The sequence below is a fragment of the Coregonus clupeaformis genome, chromosome 28 (assembly GCF_020615455.1).
Source record: "Coregonus clupeaformis isolate EN_2021a chromosome 28, ASM2061545v1, whole genome shotgun sequence".
In the NCBI taxonomy this organism is placed as follows: Eukaryota; Metazoa; Chordata; class Actinopteri; order Salmoniformes; family Salmonidae; genus Coregonus; species Coregonus clupeaformis.
The window spans coordinates 27,078,439-27,102,701 of record NC_059219.1 but is presented as its reverse complement, the minus strand read 5'-3'; the positions used below and the strand labels follow the sequence as shown (position 1 = coordinate 27,102,701).

Here is a 24,263-nt window from a genome sequence, read left to right as displayed (position 1 = left end):
TCATATCTTATATGTTTTATTATATATTTCTTATATTATACATACTATAATGTTATATAATATTTTGACCCATTTCGATTAGAAAAATGCATGAACAGCAAGAATAGCTTTCGGTGGGCCACTTGGAGGAATAGAAAAGAATACCATCTGCATACGCGTCTTCATCTCTTTGAATAACAGCAAAACAATCAAATATATCTCATGCCTTCACAGGAATGTAGTTAGTCTTTAAAGGCAGTAGTCGATCCAAGGCTGCCTGGCTGCTCCAGAATCAATGAGAAAGAATTAGGGTTGCAGAATTCCGGGAACTTTCAACAAATTCCCTGGTTTCCCTGAAATCCCGGTTGGAGGAATCCTTGAATCAGGAGGGAATAAGCAGGAAATCCAGAAACCTCCAACCAGGATTTCTGGAGAACCAGAAAATGTATTGAACATTCTCAGAATTTTGCAACCCTACGCAGAATACTACCGGAGCACTACACAGGAGTATATACCAATATCCACCACTAGAGGAGAGTCTGTCCTCACCTCCAGAGGAGAGGACAGACTCATGACAGTTCAAACCTCAGAAGTCGCCCATAACCCCTGAATCCTAATCTAACCAGTAGGGGGAACGTAGAAAGATCTGACCCCGTATCAGTGGTAAATGACAACATGTTTCTCCAGCATAATAAAAGTGTCCGTAAAACAAGTCAGTTGGTCCTGGGATTGAAAGATGAGTGGTAGTGTAGGTTTAGCATAGCATACAACACAGAACGAGATTTGTTAGTCAAACTACGGAGGCAACACATACAGAAATGTTAGGTGCAACGTTACTCTTAGCAGCGTTTAGTGCTATTTTCATTAATATCAAGATTTGCTATCATCTATATACACATAATGGAGTTTTCACTATATCTACTCGATTATTCTGTGGGTATCAATCAACTCATGATTGTTTTTCTTTGTGATGTAGATCAAACATCGATTACCATGGGATTCCCTTTGTGCTGAACCATTAAATCGGTGTAACAAAGCTATCAGAGAATACGTGATAAAACGATGACAGAGGCACATTGTGGTCCACATCCGTGACACACTGGATATAGCACTAATTCAATGATCAACCATTCGTAAGCAGCAACACCATGAGAGTGTGTACAGTACACTTGATTCTCAGTCACAACCACTTCAGTTTGCCTTCCAGTTGTGTGGAATGTTGATAACTGTGAAATCTACAGTAAGGATTTGACTGTATTGACAACATACAGTAAGAACTACCTTACATAAACAGCAGTAGGCTTACTACAGAAAAGAACTACACCAAAATACCAAAGCATCTCTTCTTCATTGGCCTTGTCTTTGAGAGAGTGGGGGGCTGTGAATGCATCCAAGCCAAGGCAGGGGTGCAGAAGGATCCAGGCAGGGTTGGATTGTAAGGTTCAGAGGTCAGGAGGGGTTAGAGGTCAAGGTTGAGTGTTCAGCAGGCATTGTTGCTCCCTGGGCCGTGAGGCAGGATGGTGTTGGGGGGCTGGACTGTAGGGTTCAATAAGGGTCCAACTTAATCCTTCTGTGTAGGCAGCATGTGAACATCATCCCACAGATCTGAAACACACACACACACACAATTGTGAAGGTCAATCAAGGATAAAGGTCAGTCGTCATGGTAGCATAGTGGGATAGCATGAGGAGAGTGGGTTAGGGGTGAGAGGGTGAGAAAGTGTGTGGTTACTATGGGAACAGGAGTGCAGAGCAGCCATTATTGCAGCAGTGGTGTAATTGGGCCTGTGGTGGCCAGTGGTGAATGTTCCCACTATGACTGTTGTTGGAGAGAGATAATCTGTGAACAAACATTCATTTAGCAACTTCCATTTTTCAAAGGACATTTCTGTCTGAAGCACTGCCAACATTCTCAAAACCCTAATTTAGTGTTATAATCCATTAATAATTAATCCACTAATAAAATCACAAGATTAAACTGAGGGAAAATATTGGATACAATGAAATGGAAGTTTTACAAAGAAATATGATGTGAAGAATATGTTTTATGATGTTTTTTGCATTTTGTGTGAGGCATATAAAATAATAAGTAATAACAAATTATTAATGTAACATATGTAAATACTTGGAAAGGAGTCTATGGACACAAGGAGTGTGACACTTTGGGGGTTTATGATGCAAAACATTTTGCCTAGTGCACTCCAAATTCTCAACACCGAGCACAAATATCTTGCAATAGGAAGTGTTGAGACCAGCTTTACTTGAGAAAGCCCTAAACATTGCTTTTGTTGGTTACTTAATAGGTTATACATCAGATAAATTGATTGTTTATTCGAACACACTTGATATTTCTTCTCCTTAAGTACGCTTCTATAAAGTACATTCAAAACTCCACTTGTGAGTCATCTCAGTTAGAGATTTAAAATCCTATGAATACTTTGTGTGTAGGAAAAAATAAGGAAATGAAGGGCTGCTGGGATACAACAGTAGAACTTTGTAGGTACTTTGGTAATTTTCAGCTAGCGGCAGGACGGTCTAAGGGAGCTTTAGTTGCCGCTTGTTTGGATGAAGGAGCCGACATAAATAAAATGAGATGAGATTAGAGAGGATACAACAGGCCTTTACACGCGCAACATAGGCACACACACACACACACACACACACACTTGTGTTGCCAATAGCCTTAAACCCGTCACTATTTCTAACAGGATCATCCCATATCATCACTATTAAGGGATAGGGGATATGAAAGGTCTCATTGATCTGTCAGACAAAAGCAGAGTTACAGTAATACACAGGGGAAATGGCTGAGAGGTTAGGACATTGGCTGGAGGGGTGTGTGTGACGGATGACAAACGGAAGGGCTGAGATTCAATCAACAGCCCCCTCCAAGTCTTCTCCTCTCCGAGGGTATTATCGACCGGGGTCACAACGCGGGGAGTAAACTTGTCAAAGAAGGCCTTGGCGGCTCGGCACTCAGGGCGGTTTTTTACGATAACTCTAACCCTCTAACAATTCACATGACACAGTGAGAAGGAAGAGGATGACTCACAACTCACAGAAAGATGGAGGGAGAGTAGGAGGAGGAGACAGAGGAGGGAGAAAGAGACGGATGAGGAAGGAGGGAGGGAGGAGGAGACAGGGGATGGAGGAGGAAACGGAGGAGGGAGGAGGAGACGGAAGAGGGAGGAGGAGGGAGGAGGAGGAAGAAGGGAGGAGGAGGGGGAGACTGAGGAGGAGGGAGAAGGAGATGGAGGGAGGAGGAGGGAGAAGGAGGAGGGAGGAGGAGACAGAGGGAGGAGGTGACGGAGGAGGGAGAAGGAGACGGAGGAGGGGGGAGGAGACGGAGGAGGAGGAAGAGACAGAGGAGGAGGAAAGAGGGAGGGAGGAGGAGACGGGGATGGAGGAGGAAACGGAGGAGGGAGAAGGAGGGAGGAGGAGGAGGAGGAGGAGGAGGAGGAGGAGACGGAAGAGGGAGAATGAGATGGAGGAGGGAGGAGGGAGGAGGGAGGAGGGAGGAGGGAGGAGGGTGGAGGGAGGAGGGAGAAGGAGGAGGGAGGAGGAGGGAGGACGGAGGAGGGAGAAGGAGGAGGGAGGAGGAGGAGGAGGGAGGAGGGAGAAGGAGGAGATGGATGACAGAATGTGCTAAAACTTCCTTTCTGCTCGTTAGTTTATGGTTTGGAATGACGAGGAAGATTAAGAAAGTAGTTTCAATGAGAAATTCATTGTACAGGTTTCTTTCAAATCTGGTGAAGCACACCTGTCGTTCGCTTTTATCTATGGGCATTAATCTCATAGTCTAGTCTGTGGGAGCACTTCAGTAAACTGTTTGTTCTGCTCATGACCTCCTTGGATTGTGAATAATGTTGTCAAGCACTTTCAGCCATGCAAAGGTCAAAGGTCAACATGCATGTGGAGGTCAGCCTGGTGTCCCTATCGGGGTGGGCGTCGCTCGGTGGTACCGAGAATAAAGCACAGGCCAGGAAAAATAGCATGTATGATCTCTGATCAACTGTCTATGTTTTCTTCACACACACACACACACACACACACACACACACAAACACACAAAAACACAATAGAAATACACACATACAGACACCAACACAGAACAAACATAGAAATGTTCACATAGACACAAACATAGAACACATTTTCCCACAATGCCCTCCAACCTTGTCCTGTCCCCACTGAGTGTGACCAGACAGAGGCTTAGCCAATCACACGGCAGAGAAGTCCTCCTCCTCTTCTTTATACAGCAGATAGATAAAGCAGGCCGTCAACATGGCCCCGGCCAGCTACAGAGGTCACACACACACAAACACACAGAGAGAGAAATACAAGCACGTACAGAACACACACACAGACATTCATAGACACACATGTAAACACACACGCATGCATACACACAGACATACATAGACACACACACATACACACACAGAGGGGTTAGTGACCTATATTAAACAAAGTATAGGGGGATACTGAAAGAGGACAGAGACTAAATTGATTAGCGTACACACAACCAAACTAAGAACAAAGGTACAGAGACTATTAATATTTCAATTATTAAAGACAGAGAGGAACAGTTGAAACAGAGATAGTACACACAGAGACATCACTGACAGACTGACATTACTGACATACAATCAGACAGAGACACCTTCAAGCCCTAGAGAGAAGAGCCCATTTAGATCAAAAGCTGGTCTAAATTAGTTTGGGACAAGATGGGTGATTTGTCGATGGACCGCTAACACATATTAATGATATAGCTAGATTTCTTACCCGTGTACGCTTCATGTGTGTGTGGAATAATGTCAGCATATCATTTTGGAATATATTGTCTAATATTCTTTCTAATAGGGGGAGGGGCTTTTGGGCTCATTAAAAATTTGTTATTCTTAGGCACCCCGAATTCTCATGTTGACAGTCTCTACGGTGACATGATCACATGACTCCTATGTGGAATTCTAGGAGAAAAGCTATGGGAACACAGAGAAGAGTGGGAACCCTAGTTGGTTGGAAAGAGTAGCCAAGATGGAACCAGTACTGTATGTTCAGGTTTGGGCTAAGCTAGGGTTGGGGGGATATACAGTATGTGTAATCTAATATTGTGATATTTGACATTGACTATATAGCGTGAAGTGCAAGACTGTACTCTATTTGAACTTCACAAATCAAAACTGTGCAGTTTTATCAGTTAGGCTGTATCAATATGTTAAATTAAATCGAAATGAATTATCTAAGCCTTGTTTTGTCACCATACAAAGATCATTTATTGAGAATACGACTATAATATTGTAAATAAGAAAATAAATGGCACAGTCTGAAATGATTTAGTCATTAATGGCGTGAAGTGGTACCACAGCTAGATCGAAGATTTCTTGCTCCTGACCGCAAAACATCTAGCCTGGTCCCAGATGTGTTTGTGCTGTATTGTGTGCTGTATATAACTGACTCATGTAGCATGACTAGAGTTGGCTAGACAGCACAAACTAATCTGAGATTTGGCTACTAAACATCACCGTACTTTAAAAACAAACCTCTCAACCCGAACATCACATCCCAAGCTTGACGAAAACACCAATCTATGAACTGCATTGGCTGAACCGTAAACCATTTTCAGGAGATCGATCCATGTTTGGGGGATGGAGATTTCAGTCCAGTCCCTGTGTAATTTGTTTGCAGAGAGCAGATCGATTGTGGAGAGCAGCCGCCCCATCCAACAGTTATTACAAAGCATGCTGGGAGAGAAAGGTATACCGTTTCCTGTCCATGGCCCCATCTCAATTTATCTTTCCTTGATTCTTTATATCCTATCTCATCACCTCCTTTTCAAAACACATTAGGCTGACGGGAGGGACCTTTCTATTCCGATACTGCTGAGAAGGGTTAGGGTTATATCGATCATAAACCTTTATACTGTAAACGACATGAGTTTCAAGTATGGAAATGTGAAGTGCACATTTGGACTCACAGGTGTGCGGTTTGCTTGTACGACATCAAAGCAGTATTCATTATAATCCTCAACGTCTCATCTTTCAGAACACATAGACTCCTCTCGATTTACAGCATTTCCCTCACTCAGACAATAACAAATGTGCAAACATAGCCCAATTAGCGGGAGGGATGGGGGCATCTTCTTGTCGCGAGCAGTGCTCAAGTTCATAACGGCTGTCAGTCAAAACCCATACAGCGCTGTGAACAGGAGAACCTGAGCCCTGACGTCATGTATAGCATGTTACTGTACAGCTACTTCGTTCCAATTCAGGCACTTATCAATGACAAAATCTGCCATTTTTAACCTGTATACGGTGGAAAGGGCTACGAGCTTGGTCCATCTGAGGCCTCAGCAAATCAAATCACAGAATGTGAATGGGATCAGATTACAGCTGAGAGGATAGAGCAGGGGTAATAGAGTGCATTGAAAGGTTGTCTGACCGGTAATAGGAGTTACTGGGTGCATGTTTGGGGTAATAGGAAGATTATAGCCACATTTATGTTTATTTAAATATATACACTACCAGTCAAAAGTTTGGACACACCTACTCATTCAAGGGTTTTTCTTTATTTGTACTATTTTCTACATTGTAGAATAATAGTGAAGACATCAAAACTACGAAACAACACATATGGAATCATGTAGTAACCAAAAAAGTGTTAAACAAATCCAAATATATTTTATATTTGAGATTCTTCAAATAGCCACCCTTTGCCTTGATGACAGCTTTGCAAACTCTTGGCATTCTCTCAACCAGTTTCATGAGGTAGTCACCTGGAATGCATTTCAATTAACAGGTGCCTTCTTAAAAGTTAATTTGTGGAATTTCTTTCCTTCTTAATGCATTTGAGCCAATCAGTTGTGTTGTGACAAGGTAAGGGGGGTATACAGAAGATAGCCCTATTTGGTAAAAGACCAAGTCCATATTATTGCAAGAACAGCAAAAATAAGCAAAGTGAAACGACAGTCCATCATTACTTTAAGACATGAAGGTCAGTCATTATGGAACATTTCAAGAACTTTGAAAGTTTCTTCAAGTGCAGAACCCAGAATTACCTCTGCTGCAGAGGATAAGTTCATTAGAGTTACCAGCCTCAGAAATTGCAGCCCAAATAAATGCTTCACAGAGTTCAAGTCACAGACACATCAACTGTTCAGAGAGGACTGCGTGAATCAGGCCTTCATGGTCGAATTGCTGCAAAGAAACCACTACTAAAGGACACAAATAATAAGAAGAGACCTGCTTGGGCCAAGAAACACAAGCAATGGACATTAGACCGGTGGAAATGTGTCCTTTGGTCTGGAGTCCAAATTGGAGATTTTTGGTTCCAACCGCTGTGTCTTTGTGAACGGATGATCTCACCATGTGTAGTTCCCACCGTAAATCATGGAGGAGGAGGTGTTATGGTGTGGGGGTGCTTTGCTGGTGACACTGTTTGTGATTTATTTAGAATTCAAGGCACACTTAACCAGCATGGCTACCACAGCATTCTGCAGCGATACGCCATCCCATCTGGTTTGGGCTTAGTGGGACTATCATTTGTTTTTCAACAGGACAATGATCCAACACACCCCCAGGCTGTGTAAGGGCTATTTTACCAAGAAGGAGAGTGATGGAGTGCTGCATCAGATGACCTGGCCTCCACAATCCCCCGACCTCAACCCAATTGAGATGGTTTGGGATGAGTCGGACGGCAGAGTGAAGGAAAAGCAGCCAACAAGTGCTCAGCATATGTGGGAAATCCTTCAAGACTGTTGGAAAAGCATTCCAGGTGAAGCTGGTTGAGAGAATGCCAAGAGTGTGCAAAGCTGTCATCAAGGCAAAGGGTGGCTATTTGAAGAATCTCTAATATAAAATATATTTTGATTTGTTTAACAATTTTTTGGTTACTACATGATTCCATATGTGTTCTTTCACAGTTTTGATGTCTTCACTTTTATTCTACAATGTAGAAAATAGTAAAATATAAAGAAAAACCCTTGAATGAGTAGGTGTGTCCAAACTTTTGACTGGTACTGTATATTTTTGTGGAAAGCCTTTTATTATGTGGATATATTTTGAGACTGATATAAAAAAGTGTATTTTTTAAGCAATAGTCTCACCTCTTAACCCGTTACTCTACTAAGACAAACAAGCAAAGGTTACCTTGCCATCTCTCTCCCTTTCTGTTCACAATCTCTATTGAGCTTGTCCCCACCTATCCATCAAGATACTAGCTAGCATTGAAAACATTTCAACAGTAAGGCTACCAATATCCACAGTAGCAGATTACATCCACTATTATCACAACATTATATTGATATCCATGAAATCTGTGATACCACAAATCCCCCAAAACAACATGATAGTTTGTGGTAGTCTGATAGTGATAGCTTGTGTCTGTAGTGAGGTGCTACCACAGAACTATAATAACGGCTCATCATTTCCTGTTAATAAAGCCACTGGTCAGTGTTGGGGGACCTACCTGTAGACAGGCCACTCCTATCCCCACAGCTCCAATGATCAGCAGGTGGTCAGCCAGGAACTGCTCCAGCTTGGTGATGCAGCCACCCTGTGGGGCAGAGGTTACAGGTCAGGGGTCAAATCACTTCACACACACACACGAGCCCACACATGTATGATGCATACTCACGCACGCACACACGCACAAACACACACATACATACACAGACACACCTGATTGGTGTAGTCAGTGTCTATCATATTTACATCAATCCAAGTCCTTGAGGGGGTGTGAACAAGGAGAATTGGAATTGGACTATGCTCTTCATTTACTATAGTATACTTATCAACCCTACCCTCTCTGGCTCTGTCTATGGCCCGTCTCCACATTGCTGCAGCAGAACAAAGAGCATCTTTGGTGAATGTGTGTGTGTGTGTGTGTGTGTGTGTGGTATAGAGTTACACTGCAGAGAACAAACTACAGTAAGATAAAGGGCGGAGGAGTGGAGAGAACAGTGGGACGCATTAGGTCTCTCTCAGGAGGCTCCTTCTCTGACCACACACACACACACGTACACATGCACAGTCACTCAGATGTGGGTAGAGGGGGCATTGAGGAGTCATGGATGGATGGAGTGCACGTAAACATCCATGTACAGTCACCTCCGTATATATCCGGTGTCATCCTGTTTTACCAAAGAGCTTTGACTGAGAGGGTTGTTTCAAGCCATGTTGTGAGTCACAGTTCTGAGGACATTTCAAAAACATCTCAGCTTCCCAGACAAGTGAAAACACATTGACGAGCACATTTTGAACCCAAGTGTTTTCTGAGTGTGTGGGGAGCTGTCAACCGTAGCTGACTTCCTAAATGCACAGTAAATATTTCAGTTCCACCCATATAAACTTTGTTTCATTTTCTCAAGGTTTCCCTCCTCTGAACTGGAGTGACACTGACAAGTGGAGTGATAAGAGCGGGAACCAAGGAGCGTGACGTGTGTGTGCGTGTGTGTGTGTGTGTGCGTGCATGTGTGTGCGTGTGTGTGAAAGAGAGAAATGAGCACAGACTTCTCCTGCTTGTCACAGATAAAAGCGAAAGAAGCATCTCAAATATTTTATTAATTTCTCAGAGCGCTTATGCTATCAGCTGTTACTGATAAGAAAGCCTGTCAAATAGAGAAAAGTGGTTGGCAAAAGTGACTTTCCAAACCAGAGTGTTGGACTGTTTTAGTTTCATAGACAGAATAAGTATGGATGTAGTGGAGCTCTGAGGGACATATCAACTTCCTGACCCCATTTCAGACATTAGGAATCATATGATGCATAGACCAATACAACCTTTCGGTCCTGAAATATTGATCAAGTGTTCTATGTCGAGATCCATTTATATTTTTGAAAGATTCTTTTAAGGAATATTTTAGGATCCAACTTGAATTGTATTGATCCATTAGATATGAACAAATGTTTAAATCTGAAATAATTATTAACTGTTCCAGTCCACTGACAGTGCTGGGCTCTGCTCTCATTGCTATCGAATAGAATGACAACATAACACATTTTTACTGTGAAAATGTCCAGTTGCGACACCCTGAAGTCCATTGTAACCCATTCAGCACATATTTACTGTTGAATAGAATGACGATTTTCCAATGGTCACACCCACCTCAGTCTTGTAGATGTTGGACGGGTGGTCTCTGCAGCCACAGAGGGTGGTGATGGTCTTACAGCAGCTGTCCGGGACCACCCTGCGCTCCGACTCAGCCGAGGTCACATACACACTGTGCAGCCAATCAAACGAGTTGTTGCTGCCACAGCACTTGAACTGGCCAATGGAAGAAGAAGAGTGGAATTGTGTTTACCATAAGCTACACTTAGTGGTTGTCTGAAAACCATCACATTTATTTAAAATCAATCAACAAAATATTGACTAGGCAGAAAAAACACATCACATTACAGACATTTTTTTGTAAACCAAGTCATCTTGCATCATACTGTAGCCCTATAGTGGACGTGACCTTGCATATGATTAACATTGAACCTCACATGCTTCGAGGTGAACAGGGATGATAGTGTGTGTGCGTGTGTGCATGCATGTACTACGGCGGCTTTATCGGTTGAGTGTAGCAACTAGCTACCATAACTCATGTAAACCAGCTTTACCACTGGTGCTCCTGTCCCTTCAAGAAAAACTAAGGCTCATGGGAGATGGCGTCCTTACATCCTGCTGTAGTCTGTCCACGGCCAGGGTGATGGCCTCTTTCCCTGGCTGGGCGTAGTTCTCTGTCATGGTCTGATTCAGGTGCTGCTTCAGCTCCTCACTGAGCTAGGGGAGGAAGAGAGAAGAGAGAGAGAGAGAGAGAGAGAGAGAGAGAGAGAGAGAGAGAGAGAAGAGGGGGGGGGGGGGAGAGAGAGAGAGAGAGAGAGAGAGAGAGAGAGAGAGAGAGAGAGAGAGAGAGAGAGAGAGAGAGAGAGAGAGAGAGAGAGAGAGAGTGAACACCTCAGTTAGAGTGATAGAGGAGAGTGAAGTGGGGTTGTCTTGCTTGTGTCAGAGCTTATCTTTACATTTATCTGAACCTCAACTCAACTCCATTCACTTGAAAGTGAATAAGATCTCCCCTCACCAGGATATTGAGTCTACCATTCATTTCTGATTATACTGAATGAGACAGATGTGTGTGAGATTAGGATGATCTCAGGGCTCAGGGTTGAGGTCTGTCTGGAGATCAGGGCCTTTACACAGGTATCACACACACAACAGGCAAGCATATGCACGCGTGCACACACACACACACAAGCGACTACTCAAATGCAATGGAGAGGAAAGGGAGGAAGGGTTATGTATAGAAAACAGACCTGGGTTCAATAAGTACTTATTTTATTTTAAACACATTAGCTGTGCTTGACTGAGCTTGACTAGCGCAATGGAACCAAGGAACTGCACTCCAGGCTCAATGAATAGATCAAAGTATTTTAAAAGAAAATAAATACGAGGGGGAGGGAGAGGAGGGAGGAAGAGGGAGGAAGGATACACAAGATGATGAAAGATGAAGGTGGAGAAGTAGTCACTCACCCTCTGGTAATACACATAGGCCAGGACTCCTGCCACCAGCTCTATGAGAAAGATCAGCAACAGACAGCAGAAATACTGGAGAGAGAGAGAAGGGGGGGAGAGAGAGAGGGGAGAGAGAGAGAGAGAGAGAGAGAGAGAGAGAGAGAGAGAGAGAGAGAGAGAGAGAGAGAGATAGAAAGAAAAAAAAGAGAGAGAGAGAGAGAGAGAGAGGGGGAGAGAGAGAGAGAGAGAGAGAGAGGAGAGAGAGAGAGAGAGAGAGAGAGAGAGAGAGAGAGAGAGGGGGGGAGAGAGAGAAATAAATCAGTCTTAACACAGTTCAGTTCAACAATTACAGGCAAAACTCTCTCTTGTTTATAAGACAAAATGCTGCATTAATTGCATGTCTCTGTTTAGAACAGTCACACTTAAGATCTTTCCGAACACTCACTCTTAGACTCCTACCAAAAGACACTCTGTTATTGTGACAATGCAGATATAAAGCGTTCCATCAAGTGTCTTCGTATTGTCACGCACCCGCATTCCCAAAGCTGACAGAGAGAAAGAAAAAAGAACAGAGGAATAGAGAGCAATGTGACAGTGTGCAGAATAAGGGCAAATGAATGAGGGGAAATGAATGAGGTGAAATGAATGAGGGCAAATTAATGAGGGGAAATGAATGAGGGGTGTGAGATGACTGTCATATTTGTCCTAGCAGAAAAAGAGAGGGGGATAGGGAGAGAACAGAATGTAGAGGGAGTGGGATACCTTTCATATTTGAGAAAGAGAGAGAGAGGTTTTGATTTCTGCCCCAGACATGCTGTTGACAGCTAAATGTACTGAGAACTAAGAGAGACATAAAACACCTCTCTAGATCCTGAGGGAACAACAATGAACAGAACACCACAAACCCTGCAACACCTCCAAACCAGTACTCAGTAAAAAAAAACTGAAACACCTCCAAACCAGTATTCAGTAAAAAACCCTGCAACACCTCCAAACCAGTACTCAGTAAAAGAAAACTGCAACATCTCCAAACCAGTACTCAGTAACAAACCCTGCAACACCTCCAACAGCAATATTGACAGAATCATAAAGCTTTGATCCAGAGATTAGCTACTGTATGATTATGTTGATATGGACGTAAAATCCAGGCTTCATTGGAGACAAAATACAGGTAAGACTTTCTTTGAGTCTCTTCTGGAAAATGAATCATAATAATAAATGGGATGTAAACTGCCTTTCAATAATGAGTTCTAATTGATGCACTGGAGGCATAAATAAATGTATATTCACTCCTATGGATCATCAGCCATTATGAATTAATCAAGTGTTATAATGCATCCAAAACCCACCCAACAAATTTCTAAAAGGAGCTATGAGCTGTTATGGATGCTTATAGCAATGCTTATAAAATCTATGCTACGGGGTGATATAACTAAGGTGCTATAAACGAATCTACTGTGGGTGTTTCATAGAAATCGTTACCACAGAATACAACATTAATAGAAAAACACTTTGGTAAAACAAAACCATCATTAGTATGCTACTGGAGAAGGAGAGAGGCTTAAAATAACAAACAAGTCTCAGTGGACTAAATAGCACCTTATTAGCTCATTAGTCTGGGAAGATATCTGTATTTATATCAATGAGAAATGGGGGTGGCTGGGGGGTAGGCGGTTCCAACCAACCATTATCTCCTGTATCATTGTGATATAACACTGTTTGGATTTAACAGCAGAGTATGTAAATGGTGAGTATGTTTCGCCTACACACACACACACACACACACACACACACACACACACAGCACACACACACACAGCAAGAATGGACTAACAAGACTGGTGGTTGAGCTTTTTGGAGAGCTATACACACACACGCACACACACACACACACACACAAACAAACACACACACAAAACACACTCACACACACAATTAATCAAACAAAAACTTAAAAAATGTTTTTATTTATTTAACCTTTATTTAACCAGGTAAGCCAGTTGAGAACAAGTTCTCATTTACAACTGCGACCTGGCCAAGATAAAGCAGAGTGTCACGATCGTCTAACAGAGATGAGGACCAAGGCGCAGCGTTGCAGGCAAACATACTCTTTATTAGAGACACGATCAAAAACAACAAAACGAAAACGTGACAGTTCACGGTCTAACACAACCGACTAGAAACAAAATCCCACAAACACGAATGAGAAACAGACTGTTTAAATATGGCTCCCAATCAGAGACAACCAACGACAGCTGACACTCGTTGCCTCTGATTGGGAGTCACTCTAGCCAACATAGAAATAGCACCCATAGAAACAAAACACATGATCTACACACCCTGGCTCAACATAACAGTGTCCCCAGAGCCAGGGCGTGACAGTACCCCCCCCTAAAGGCGCGGACTCCGACCGCGTCAACCAAATAACACAGGGGAGGGACCGGGTGGGCACTCCGCCTAGGCGGCGGATCCGGCTCCGGGCCTGATCCCCGCTCCAACCCCCCAAAGTACCCCTGGTCCGGTCTGGCCCCGCTGGCCGGAGCTGGACTGCACACTGATGGAGCGGATTGCTCTAGCTCCGGCGTAAAACATCTGACCAGTGCCGAACCAGGCACCAGTGGAACAGGCACGGGCCGTGCCGGACTGACGACGCCCACCACTGGCCTGGTGTGGAGAACAAGCACGGGCCGTGCTGGACTGACAACGCACACCACTGGCTTGGTGTGAGGAGCAGGAGTGAGCCGAACCGAGCTGATGAAACGCACCACTGACTTGGTGCGGGGAGCAGGAACGGGCCGAGCCGGGCTGACGAAGCGCACCACTGACTTGGTGCGGGGAGCAGGAACGGGCCGAGCCGGGCTGACGAGCGCACCACTGACTTGGTGCGGGGAGCAGGAACGGGCCGAGCCGGGCTGACGGGCGCACCACTGACTTGGTGCGGGGAGCAGGAACGGGCCGAGCCGGGCTGACGGGCGCACCACTGACTTGGTGCGGGGAGCAGGAACGGGCCGAGCCGGGCTGACGAAGCGCACCACTGACTTGGTGCGGGGAGCAGGAACGGGCCGAGCCGGGCTGACGAGCGCACCACTGACTTGGTGCGGGGAGCAGGAACGGGCCGAGCCGGGCTGACGAAGCGCACCACTGACTTGGTGCGGGGAGCAGGAACGGGCCGAGCCGGGCTGACGAAGCGCACCACTGACTTGGTGCGGGGAGCAGGAACGGGCCGAGCCGGGCTGACGAAGCGCACCACTGACTTGGTGCGGGGAGCAGGAACAGACCGGACCGTACTGGGGACACACACCACTGGCCCTACACCGGGATCTGGAACGGGCCGGACCGGACTGGTAACACACCCCAGTACCTCTCGCCGTGCCTCTACACCTTCCATCCCCTCTTCGACCAGTGGCCCCCGTAACCTGGCGGCCTCCTCTGCCCACCACAACTGGACCAAGCAGCGAGTCGAGGAGCCATCGCCAGGGAGATCCCTAGCAGATCTCTGTGGCAGCCTCGACTGGGTCAAGCCGAGTCTAACAGAGATGAGGACCAAGGCGCAGCGTTGCAGGCAAACATACTCTTTATTAGAGACACGATCAAAAACAACAAAACGAAAACGTGACAGTTCACGGTCTAACACAACCGACTAGAAACAAAATCCCACAAACACGAATGAAAAACAGACTGTTTAAATATGGCTCCCAATCAGAGACAACCAACGACAGCTGACACTCGTTGCCTCTGATTGGGAGTCACTCTAGCCAACATAGAAATAGCACCCATAGAAACAAAACACATGATCTACACACCCTGGCTCAACATAACAGTGTCCCCAGAGCCAGGGCGTGACACAGAGCAGTGTGGTAAAAACAACAACAACACAGAGTTACATATGGAATAAACAAAACGTACAGTCAATAACACAATAGCAAATCTATATACAGTGTGTGCAAATGTAGTAAGTTATGGAGGTAAGGCAATAAATAGGCCATAGTGCAAAATAATTACAATTATAATTTAGTATTAACACTGGAGTGATAGATGTGCAGAAGATGATGTGCAAATAGAGATACTGGGGTGCAAATGAGCAAAATAAATAACAATGTAAATAACAATATGGGGATGAGGTAGTTGGATGGGCTAATTACACCTGTGTACAGGTGCAGTGATCGGTAAGGTGCTCTGACAACTGATGCTTAAAGATAGTGAGGGAGATAAGTGTCTCCAGCTTCAGAGATTTTTGCAGTTCGTTCCAGTCATTTGCAGCAGAGAACTGGAAGGAATGGCGACCAAAGGAGGTGTTGGCTTTGGGGATGACCAGTGAGATATACCTGCTGGAACGCATACTACGGGTGGGTGTTGCTATGGTGACCAATGAGCTAAGATAAGGCAGGGATTTGCCTAGAAGTGATTTATAGATGACCTGGAGCCAGTGGGTTTGGCAACGAGAGCGTACAGGTCACAATGGTGGGTAGTATAGTAGTGATAGACTCCATCCAATTTGCTGAGTAGAGTGTTGGAGGCTATTTTGTAAATGACATCGCCAAAGTCAAGGATCGGTAGGATAGTCAGTTTTACGAGGTCATGTTTAGCAGCATGAGTGAAGGAAGCTTTGTTGTGAAATAGGAAGCCGATTCTAGAGTTAACTTTGGATTGGAGATGCTTAATGTGAGTCTGGAAGGAGAGTTTACGGTCTAACCAGACACCTAGGTATTTGTAGTTGTCCACATATTCTAAGTCAGACCCGCCGAGAGTAGTGATTCTAGTCGGGCAGGCGGGTGCAAGCAGCATTCGATTGAAGAGCATGCATTTAGTTTTACTGGCGTTTAAGAGCAGTTGGAGGCCACGGAAGGAGTGCTGTATGGCATTGAAGCTCGTTTGGAGGTTTGTTAACACAGTGTCCAATGAAGGGCCAGATGTATACAAAATGGTGTCGTCTGCGTAGAGGTGGATCTGAGAGTCACCAGCAGCAAGAGCGACATCATTGATATACACAGAGAATAGAGTCGGCCCGAGAATTGAACCCTGTGGCACCCCCATAGAGACTGCCAGAGGTCCAGACAACAGGCCCTCCGATTTGACACATTGAACTCTAAATGAAGCAACAAACACACACTCCCACACACACACAGGGGCAAATTAGGCACACCTGTCGGAGAGGCGGGACACAAAGCGTTTGGTGTGCAGCGTGGCGCTCAAGGCCATTACCGGGAGACAGATGCTCATTCCCAGCCTGCCGCTGATCTGATGTGTGGAGGTGAGGAAAAACAAAGCTATGCCAAAACCATTGTTTATCACACACACACAAACACACACACACACACACACACACACAGCTGCAGGGGAGCCATAATTTAGGACAGCATAGTCTATAACAGAGTTAAAGCAGCCATTCCATCTTTACCTTGCCCACTAACAGGCTATACACACACGTGCACCCGCATAGGCACATGCACAAGCACACACACACCACATCATCACAGTGTGTTTGTGTGGTAATGCCAGAATATTGGGTTATGGCAGATGGAGGATGGTGGGAGGTGTATTATTACACACCACACTAAAGATAATTCTTAACAGCCATTGTTGATTGGCATTAACATTGTATTATATTTTATTCTACCGCGACAGACACACAAACACACACACACACACACACATCTCTCTTTCCCACCTACAACCCCCCCACCCCATAGTGATCTGACGAAAACCAACTCTTCACTCATCCCCCGCACACAACCCTCCCCTTTAAACACACACACACACGCTCACCCTAACCCCACAACAAAAACACACCCTCCACCCACCCAAACCACCCCTCTCCCCCCTCCATCAGGTTCATGTATCACTACTAATGCCTGACTATAAATAGAGTTAGTGGCTCACCTCCGGCCTGGCTTGTCTCTTTAAAAGAATGAGGACAGTATGGGGCTTGTCAGCTCATTTGTCAGCTCCCAGCATACACACATACACAGACAGACGCACGCACACACAGACGCACACACACGCACAAAAGAGAAAGTCACAAGTGGGGACGTGAGAGCAGGGGTGCAGGGAAGGAGCGGCAGGGCCAGGGACGTTTCAAAGGAAACAGGTATCTGGGTTAAGGGAAAACATACAATGTACCCAAAAGTGCTGAGTGCAACCAAGGTGAGTTTGAATTGGAATAAACTGATGTTATAAATGAACATTCTCTTAGAGAGTACAGAGTGCAGATAGTTCCATTCTCATTCTTGTTTCATGGTGTGCTCTCGTTTTACCAGTCACCTGTAGCTACAGTATATAACCAGCCCATTTCTAATGCAAACACCAACACTGCCATTAAAGAGATATCTCACCCAAACTACAGTGTTAGTTAGTGTCTTACCCTGAAAGTTATCTATGAGCCGTACACTACATTCAATATAATGCGTCTAACTAATGTTGTAATGTGTGCAAACTATCCCTTTAATCAACATAAACATTCAGAAGACCCAGGGGCCTTCCAGAAAGCCTGGGGCCTAGAGTAGTCACCCTGCCCAGGGAGGGCTTCCTCACCGTGGACAGGCAGCTCCTCTGCTCCCTGATGACGGCGCAGCAGCCCAGGAAGCCCGTGACCATGACCAGGGCCCCGGCCAGGATGAGGATGTAGGCGGACACGGCGAAGGTGCTGGAGGCCAGCAGGCTCAGGTAGTCACTCTTGTCTATCAAGGTCCAAATGCCCACGCCCATCACCGCCGCTCCACCAACCTGAGGAGAGAGACAGGTTGATGTCATGTGTTCCCATATGTTTGCTTTGGCACTAAATGTTTCATGCCAATAAAGCCAATTGAATTGCATTGAATTGAATTTAATTTAATTTAATTGAACTGAATTGAGACGGAGAGAGAGTGGGAGAGGTGACAGGAGGGGTGTGAGGGGGGAGAGTGAGTCAGAGAGGGAAAGGAGAGATAAATAAAGACAAAGAGAGGGGAAAAGAGAGATAGAAAGACAAAGAGAGGGGGAACGAGAGATAGAAAGACAAAGAGAGGGGGAAAGAGAGATAGAAAGACAAAGAGAGGGGGAAAGAGAGATAGAAAGACAAAGAGAGGGGGAAAGATAGATAGAAAAACAAAGAGAAGGGGAAAGAGTGATAGAAAGACAAAGAGGAGCACGACAGAGAGAGAGAACGCTGTGTCAATAAAGTGAGTCAGAGAGGAAGGGGATATACACAAAAACAGTGAGAGAGAGAAAGGAAGAGAAAGAGAGAGCGAGAGAAAGGAAGGAAGAGAGCGGAGTGACAAAAAAGGAGAGCGAGCCAAACAGAGTCGGAGTGGAGTGATTTGTTTCCATAAACAGTGGTGGCCACATCAGAGGGGTGACGTGGCAATGCCCTTAATCTGTTTTCCCCATCTCTGTCATCTATGTCACACCCGGACATGCAGGAAATCCCTGGGAGAGTCTCTCCTATTCAGCCTCCGATCCCTTTCCTCCTCCTCTATACGCCAAGCCCCTACTCCCAAACAACAAACACTGCTGCTACAGATGTAGGATCTTAATTTGATCACCCTGTTGCACAACTTTCCTGCAATGCAGGAAATGTAAAACTTGTAGCATATTTGAGGTCTAAAAAGGCTTCTGACATTTATAATTTCCACTTTGAAATGTCAGACTTGATTTTCCCTTATGAAAAATGTCCATTAATTATAATTCTCATAATAATTCACATTTCCTATTGCTGCAGGATTATTTTCCTGCTGTAGCAAACTGCCCCAAATTCAGGTCCTACATTTGTAGTGCTAAAACACCATGCCAGGGGAAAATGTGATAGATTAAAGGAATGGGCAACTCTGGAGTATTAGTATGGAGTATCTTTGGGTGCAGAGTTACAATCTAGAGAAACGGGCAGGCTGGGGCTGTGGCCATTGGGTAAAGTGGGAGGTATTACTATTATGCACTGTGGGGTTTGAAGGGAAGCCTTTGGGTTAGTGTGAAATGTGAAGCGAGAGATATAAAAGAGACTACTTGAAGTGTCAAATCAGAGGCGGAAGAAAGGAAACTCTCAGTGAATAACAATGACCTGGTCCTTTGGGGATCACGTCTTTGTTTTAAATCTTTTTCACTTTTGTTAACTTTCCACAATAACAAATAAATACATGTGGTGGCCTGGTGCCTAGGCTCTAGCTCAGTGGGCTAACACAGTCATGTACTACACAGGAGACTCATGTTCGAACCCTGTCTGTCACACATGCTATATTTGTCCACTCTGTCTTGCAGCCAAGTTACAGCATTTTTTCTCATTGTACAGCATGGGCACTGGGAGGCGCAAGTCTAGTTGAGGGAGCATGACAGTGGAAAGTTGAAGAGAGAGAGAGCGATAGAGCCCTACCTCCCTCTCTGTCTCCCTCCATGTGTCTCTCTCTCCCCACCCATCCACAGCTCCCCAGCTCTTCAGAACTTGTTTGAATCTGATCCCTTACTCTGCAGACACTGTTTTCAGGCCTAAGGGCCCAGCAGCATATAGCTTTAATAGCTAACTGTATTATTAAACATTAAACATACACAGGCTGCCAGGGACCAGGTTTGATCCACAGCACCTCGGTCCAACACCGACAGGCCATAAATATTAGAGTACACTGGGCCAAGTCCATTTCTTAGCGCTCCTAAATGTAATCCCCCACTGTTTTTTCTCTCCCTCTATCCTCTCTCTGTAACTCTCTCTCTCTCTTTCTCTCTCTCTTTCTCTCTCTCAATTCAATTCAAGGGACTTTATTGGCATGGGAAACATATGTTTACATTGCCAAAGCAAGTGAAATGGATAAACAAAAGTGAAATGAACAATAAAAAGTGAACAGTAAATATTACACTCACACAAGTTCCAAAAGAATAAAGACATTTCAAATGTCATATCATGTCTATATACAGTATTGTAACGATGTGCAAATAGTTAAATAGTTTCTCTCTCTCTCCCTTTCTCTCCCCTTTCCCTCTCTTTCCTCATGGTAACTCTCTCTCTCTCTCTCTCTCTCTCTCTCTCTCTCTCTCTCTCTCTCTCTCTCTCTCTCTCTCTCTCTCTCTCGCTCTTCCTCTCTCTTTAGCCTAAGAAAGAGCAACATAAGAAGCCACACAAGAAGTCTAACTAGCTTCCTTTGATGTAAAACCTGTCAAATATCATTCTTCCTTATGCATGCCTTTGTGGACGTTAACCCAATTCACTCTCTCTCTGAGTCCCCTCTTTAATAAATAAACTATGAACCTGTCACTGGAAGAAAAGTATTGTTTCTGTGTACTAGAGGTTTAATACAGCCTTTTCCCAGATCTGTTTTGTGCTGTAAAGCCAACTCACTTGGTCTTTGGCAGTACAACACAAAAATATCTGAGACCGGGCTAGCTTACCGGGCTAGCTTACCGGGCTAGCTTACCGGGCTAGCTTACCAGGCTAGCTTGCTACTCACCCATTAGAGAAAGTTGAAGACAAACAGGAGGGCTTGCTAATTTGCTATAGCCTGATCCCAGATCTGTTTGTGCTGTATAGCCAACTCCTATGGCCATCTCCTATGGCCAACTCCCATGGTTGTTGGCTAATGCAGCACAAACAGATCCAGGGTACCTTGCTAGTGCTGCTCACCCAGAAGAGGACGTTGAAGACGAAGAGGAGGTACTTGAGGCAGACTGTCATCCAGTCATCCTGGTCGTCTTTGTACACAGCCGACATCTCCCCTACACAGCTCTGGACAGACAGGGTACAAAACTTAAACTGGCAGTTCTGAATCTGAAGTACTTGACAGTTCACATAGCATTTCCAATGGTTGAAAAATAGTCTAAAAACATAGAAAACGCAAACCGGTAATTCTAAAGCAAATGAAGACATTAAATATAGGGACATTCTGAGGACAATAACACATAATAATAATAATAATAATAATAATAATATGCCATTTAGCAGACGCTTTTATCCAAAGCGACTTACAGTCATGCGTGCATAAATTTTTTTGTGCATGGGTGGTCCCAGGGATCGAACCCACTACCTTGGTGTTACAAGCGCCGTGCTCTACCAGCTGAGCTACAGAGGACCACACATCACACAAGGCATGACATGAGCAGGCACCATAACCCAAATCCCAGCTCCACCAGCAGTCAGTCAAACTGTTGTTGGTTCCTTCCTCCCTTCTGCATGATAACTAGCATCTGTAGCCCTGTAGCCCACCAGACATGGGACATTGATTATCCTCACACTCTGTGAACACTTTGTGCAGAGGTGTTGGGTGTTATAACAAAAGCTTAGCCGGGCCGCCAAAACAAAGGTATTTGTGGAGACAAGCACACACACACACACGCACATGCACACGCATACGCACACGCACACACAGTCCAATAGAACAGAGGGAGAAAGATGCTGCCTAGCTTCTGAAGGCCTTTGATTGACACATCACCATGGTAGTATCACTGGACAGCTTAATCTAATATGACGTGACTACCACTTCTTCATTTCTCAGACCTGTCAATCATAGGACTGAACTACTAACAAGAGCCAACTATTCCTGTAAGACTGTCTTTATAGTATAGTTATGTAATTTTCATCAACTAACTGGATTAAGGTTTGTTTATGTCTAAACCACTGCATTGAATTTTTCTAGTCAACTCCACACACTGTATAAGAGTCAGTACTTCTAGATGCTGCTAACCACACATATTCAAAAACAGCAACGGTAAATAAATAATTCACATCAGTGGACTTTATAAATACATAAATCATTCATTAAGCACACACTTGCAGCACTTTAAATAAAAGGTGATGGTAGTGAGCACTTAAGCCTGCCACATTGATCTGCCAAGCAACGGACAGCAACAGACAGGAAAGAATGCCACTGCAAGCCTTTGGAGACTTCTCTCAGTTCTAGCTCAAGCTAATAACAGTGTGTGTGTGTGTGTGTGTGTGTGTGTGTGTGTGTGTGTGTGTGTGTGTGTGTGTGTGTGTGTGTGTGTGTGTGTGTGTGTGTGTCCATCCTCCCATAAGAAAATCTGGCAAGCTGCTAATTATAGAGATTAGCCACATTGGCTAATGCCTAGGAGAAGATTAACTCATGCCATAACAGCCCAACTATAAACATTGCAGTAACACATCTGCAAATATGGCATTGACTGTCTGCTGGAATAGAACTAAACCCTAAACTGCATCAAAACTGTTTAGTTTTCTTGGTATTTGTATTTTTAATTGTGCTGTTATCTGTTTATAGGCTAAAGTTCCCTTGGGGAAAATCATTAAGTTATTCTATTCTATTTTACACTGTTTGTTTTCTATATTTTACTCTATTCTGTTTAATTCTATTCTACTCTTGGGAAGATACAGTGATATATTCTATTACAGTTCTATTCTACTCTGTTTGTATTCTATACTCATGCTCTATTCTGCTCTTGTCATTTCTATTCTATTCTATTCTAGGGAGTTATCTGTGAAGTTGCTGGCTCAAACTTTATTCAGCACAGAGGGTGTACTGTGTGTGATGTTCCTTCAAACCAGTGGCTTTGGGCTATAGGGGGATCCAGTACACAGGGAATCGGTTGAACTGTCTGAACATGCATTATCAAAGAGCACAAGCTGTGAAACGTGACTTGTAGGCTCATTCACTGGTTGAAAACAATTGAGCTGAAAATGTTGTCCTCGGACTAAGAAATCAGTTACTGTGCAACTTTGACGGGATAGACACGAAACAAAAACAGAACATTCTAGAATATGCTTTTGACAGAATGTTTCACAAGTAGCATACCTATTCAACCAGACAGCCCAGCCGGCCAGCAATATTCTATCCATGATAACATGGTAGTATCTATCAACCAATGCAACAACACATTTAGGCTACCCACCCTGTGTGAACCTATATGTGATGGATGTGTTTACGGGCACTTGCGGCAATCTATTTACGACCAAAAGGCAGGCAGGATCCGCGAAAAAGATGGAGTGCTTGATAAGCTTCATATCAGAGAAGGGATCCCCACCGCCGATATGCAAATCTAAACTGACATAGATCATTACGTTTGTCTATCTATGTCAATTTCGCTCGTTAATTAGTGTAATAGGCTGGACATTGGTTTGCAGACTCAATTTTCACGTTCTGACTGTCTACAAAACCGAATAAGAAAACCGGTGCCTATGCACTCGACAATATTTTCAAAACATACAAAATATTATTTCATTAATCGTTTCCAAAACGTTTTCGCTACATTTGGAGGCCATGGAAACTGAGCAGGCTTCCTTAAAAAAAAGCACCCAACACCGGATGCACCTGCATTGAGCTGCGTGTAGCAGACAGAGTTTACGAAATTGCTTATATATTTTAGCATGCATCTCAATTTAGGAAAGTAGCCTTAATTACCCCGACAATACTCACTCACCAAATGTACGGCTTGCTTCTGAATATAAACGGATAAATAGCGGTCCCGTTATTGTAGCATAGGCTTTGTGATTCAATCAAGCTTGTTGCTTCCCTAGCGTCCAGTACGTGGAGAGGAATGAGGGGTCATTGTGGGGTGAAAAGGAAATGAATGAAACTACCCGCCCCCATTGGATTGGATGCTATTGAAGCGGCAGTGCATATAGTTACAATGTTACAACGCATACACTGTTACAATGCATTGGCGTATAGGCCTATACAATGTAACAGACGGTAATTACATTGTTATTGTGTGTTTATTCACACAAGTGCAAGTCATGTAAGTTTGTTTCAATATTATCTTGTTTTGACACTTGTTTGTTGACTATATCAATCCAATGAACAAGTGCACCCTGTAGATTAGGCTTTTGGGGTTTAAAAAAATACATATTCTGGTGAAATAATGTT

General features: G+C 44.3%; 1 protein-coding gene across 3 annotated transcripts; it reads right to left on the bottom strand.

Moving 5' to 3' along the window:
• On the bottom strand, positions 1–23,923 carry LOC121543410 (tetraspanin-11). 3 transcript variants are annotated; one of them, XM_041853255.2, is made up of 9 exons: positions 23,814–23,923; positions 21,053–21,154; positions 18,004–18,195; positions 11,491–11,565; positions 10,639–10,743; positions 10,084–10,242; positions 8,446–8,532; positions 4,155–4,277; positions 1–1,584 (listed from the first exon to the last, which is right to left on the bottom strand). In XM_041853255.2, the coding sequence occupies exons 2-8, from the start codon at positions 21,137–21,139 to the stop codon at positions 4,200–4,202; spliced, it is 783 nt and encodes a 260-aa protein (XP_041709189.1). In that variant the 5' UTR covers positions 21,140–21,154; positions 23,814–23,923; the 3' UTR covers positions 1–1,584; positions 4,155–4,199. The 3 variants fall into 3 exon arrangements, with proteins under 3 accessions (XP_041709189.1, XP_041709187.1, XP_041709190.1); XM_041853253.2 differs by having other exon boundaries at positions 23,818–23,923; XM_041853256.2 differs by lacking the exon at positions 4,155–4,277 and having other exon boundaries at positions 23,818–23,923.
• Between the last annotated feature and the right edge of the window lie 340 nt (positions 23,924–24,263).

Excerpts from the sequence above, each read along its gene's own strand:
- LOC121543410 (XM_041853255.2), bottom strand. The coding sequence starts at position 21,139 with ATGTCGGCTGTGTACAAAGACGACCAGGATGACTGGATGACAGTCTGC. Across the intron at positions 10,243-10,638 it reads TGGACAGACTACAGCAGGAT|TTCAAGTGCTGTGGCAGCAA; the intron begins GTAAGGACGCCA and ends TCCATTGGCCAG. Across the intron at positions 8,533-10,083 it reads CCAACATCTACAAGACTGAG|GGTGGCTGCATCACCAAGCT; the intron begins GTGGGTGTGACC and ends TCTGCCCCACAG.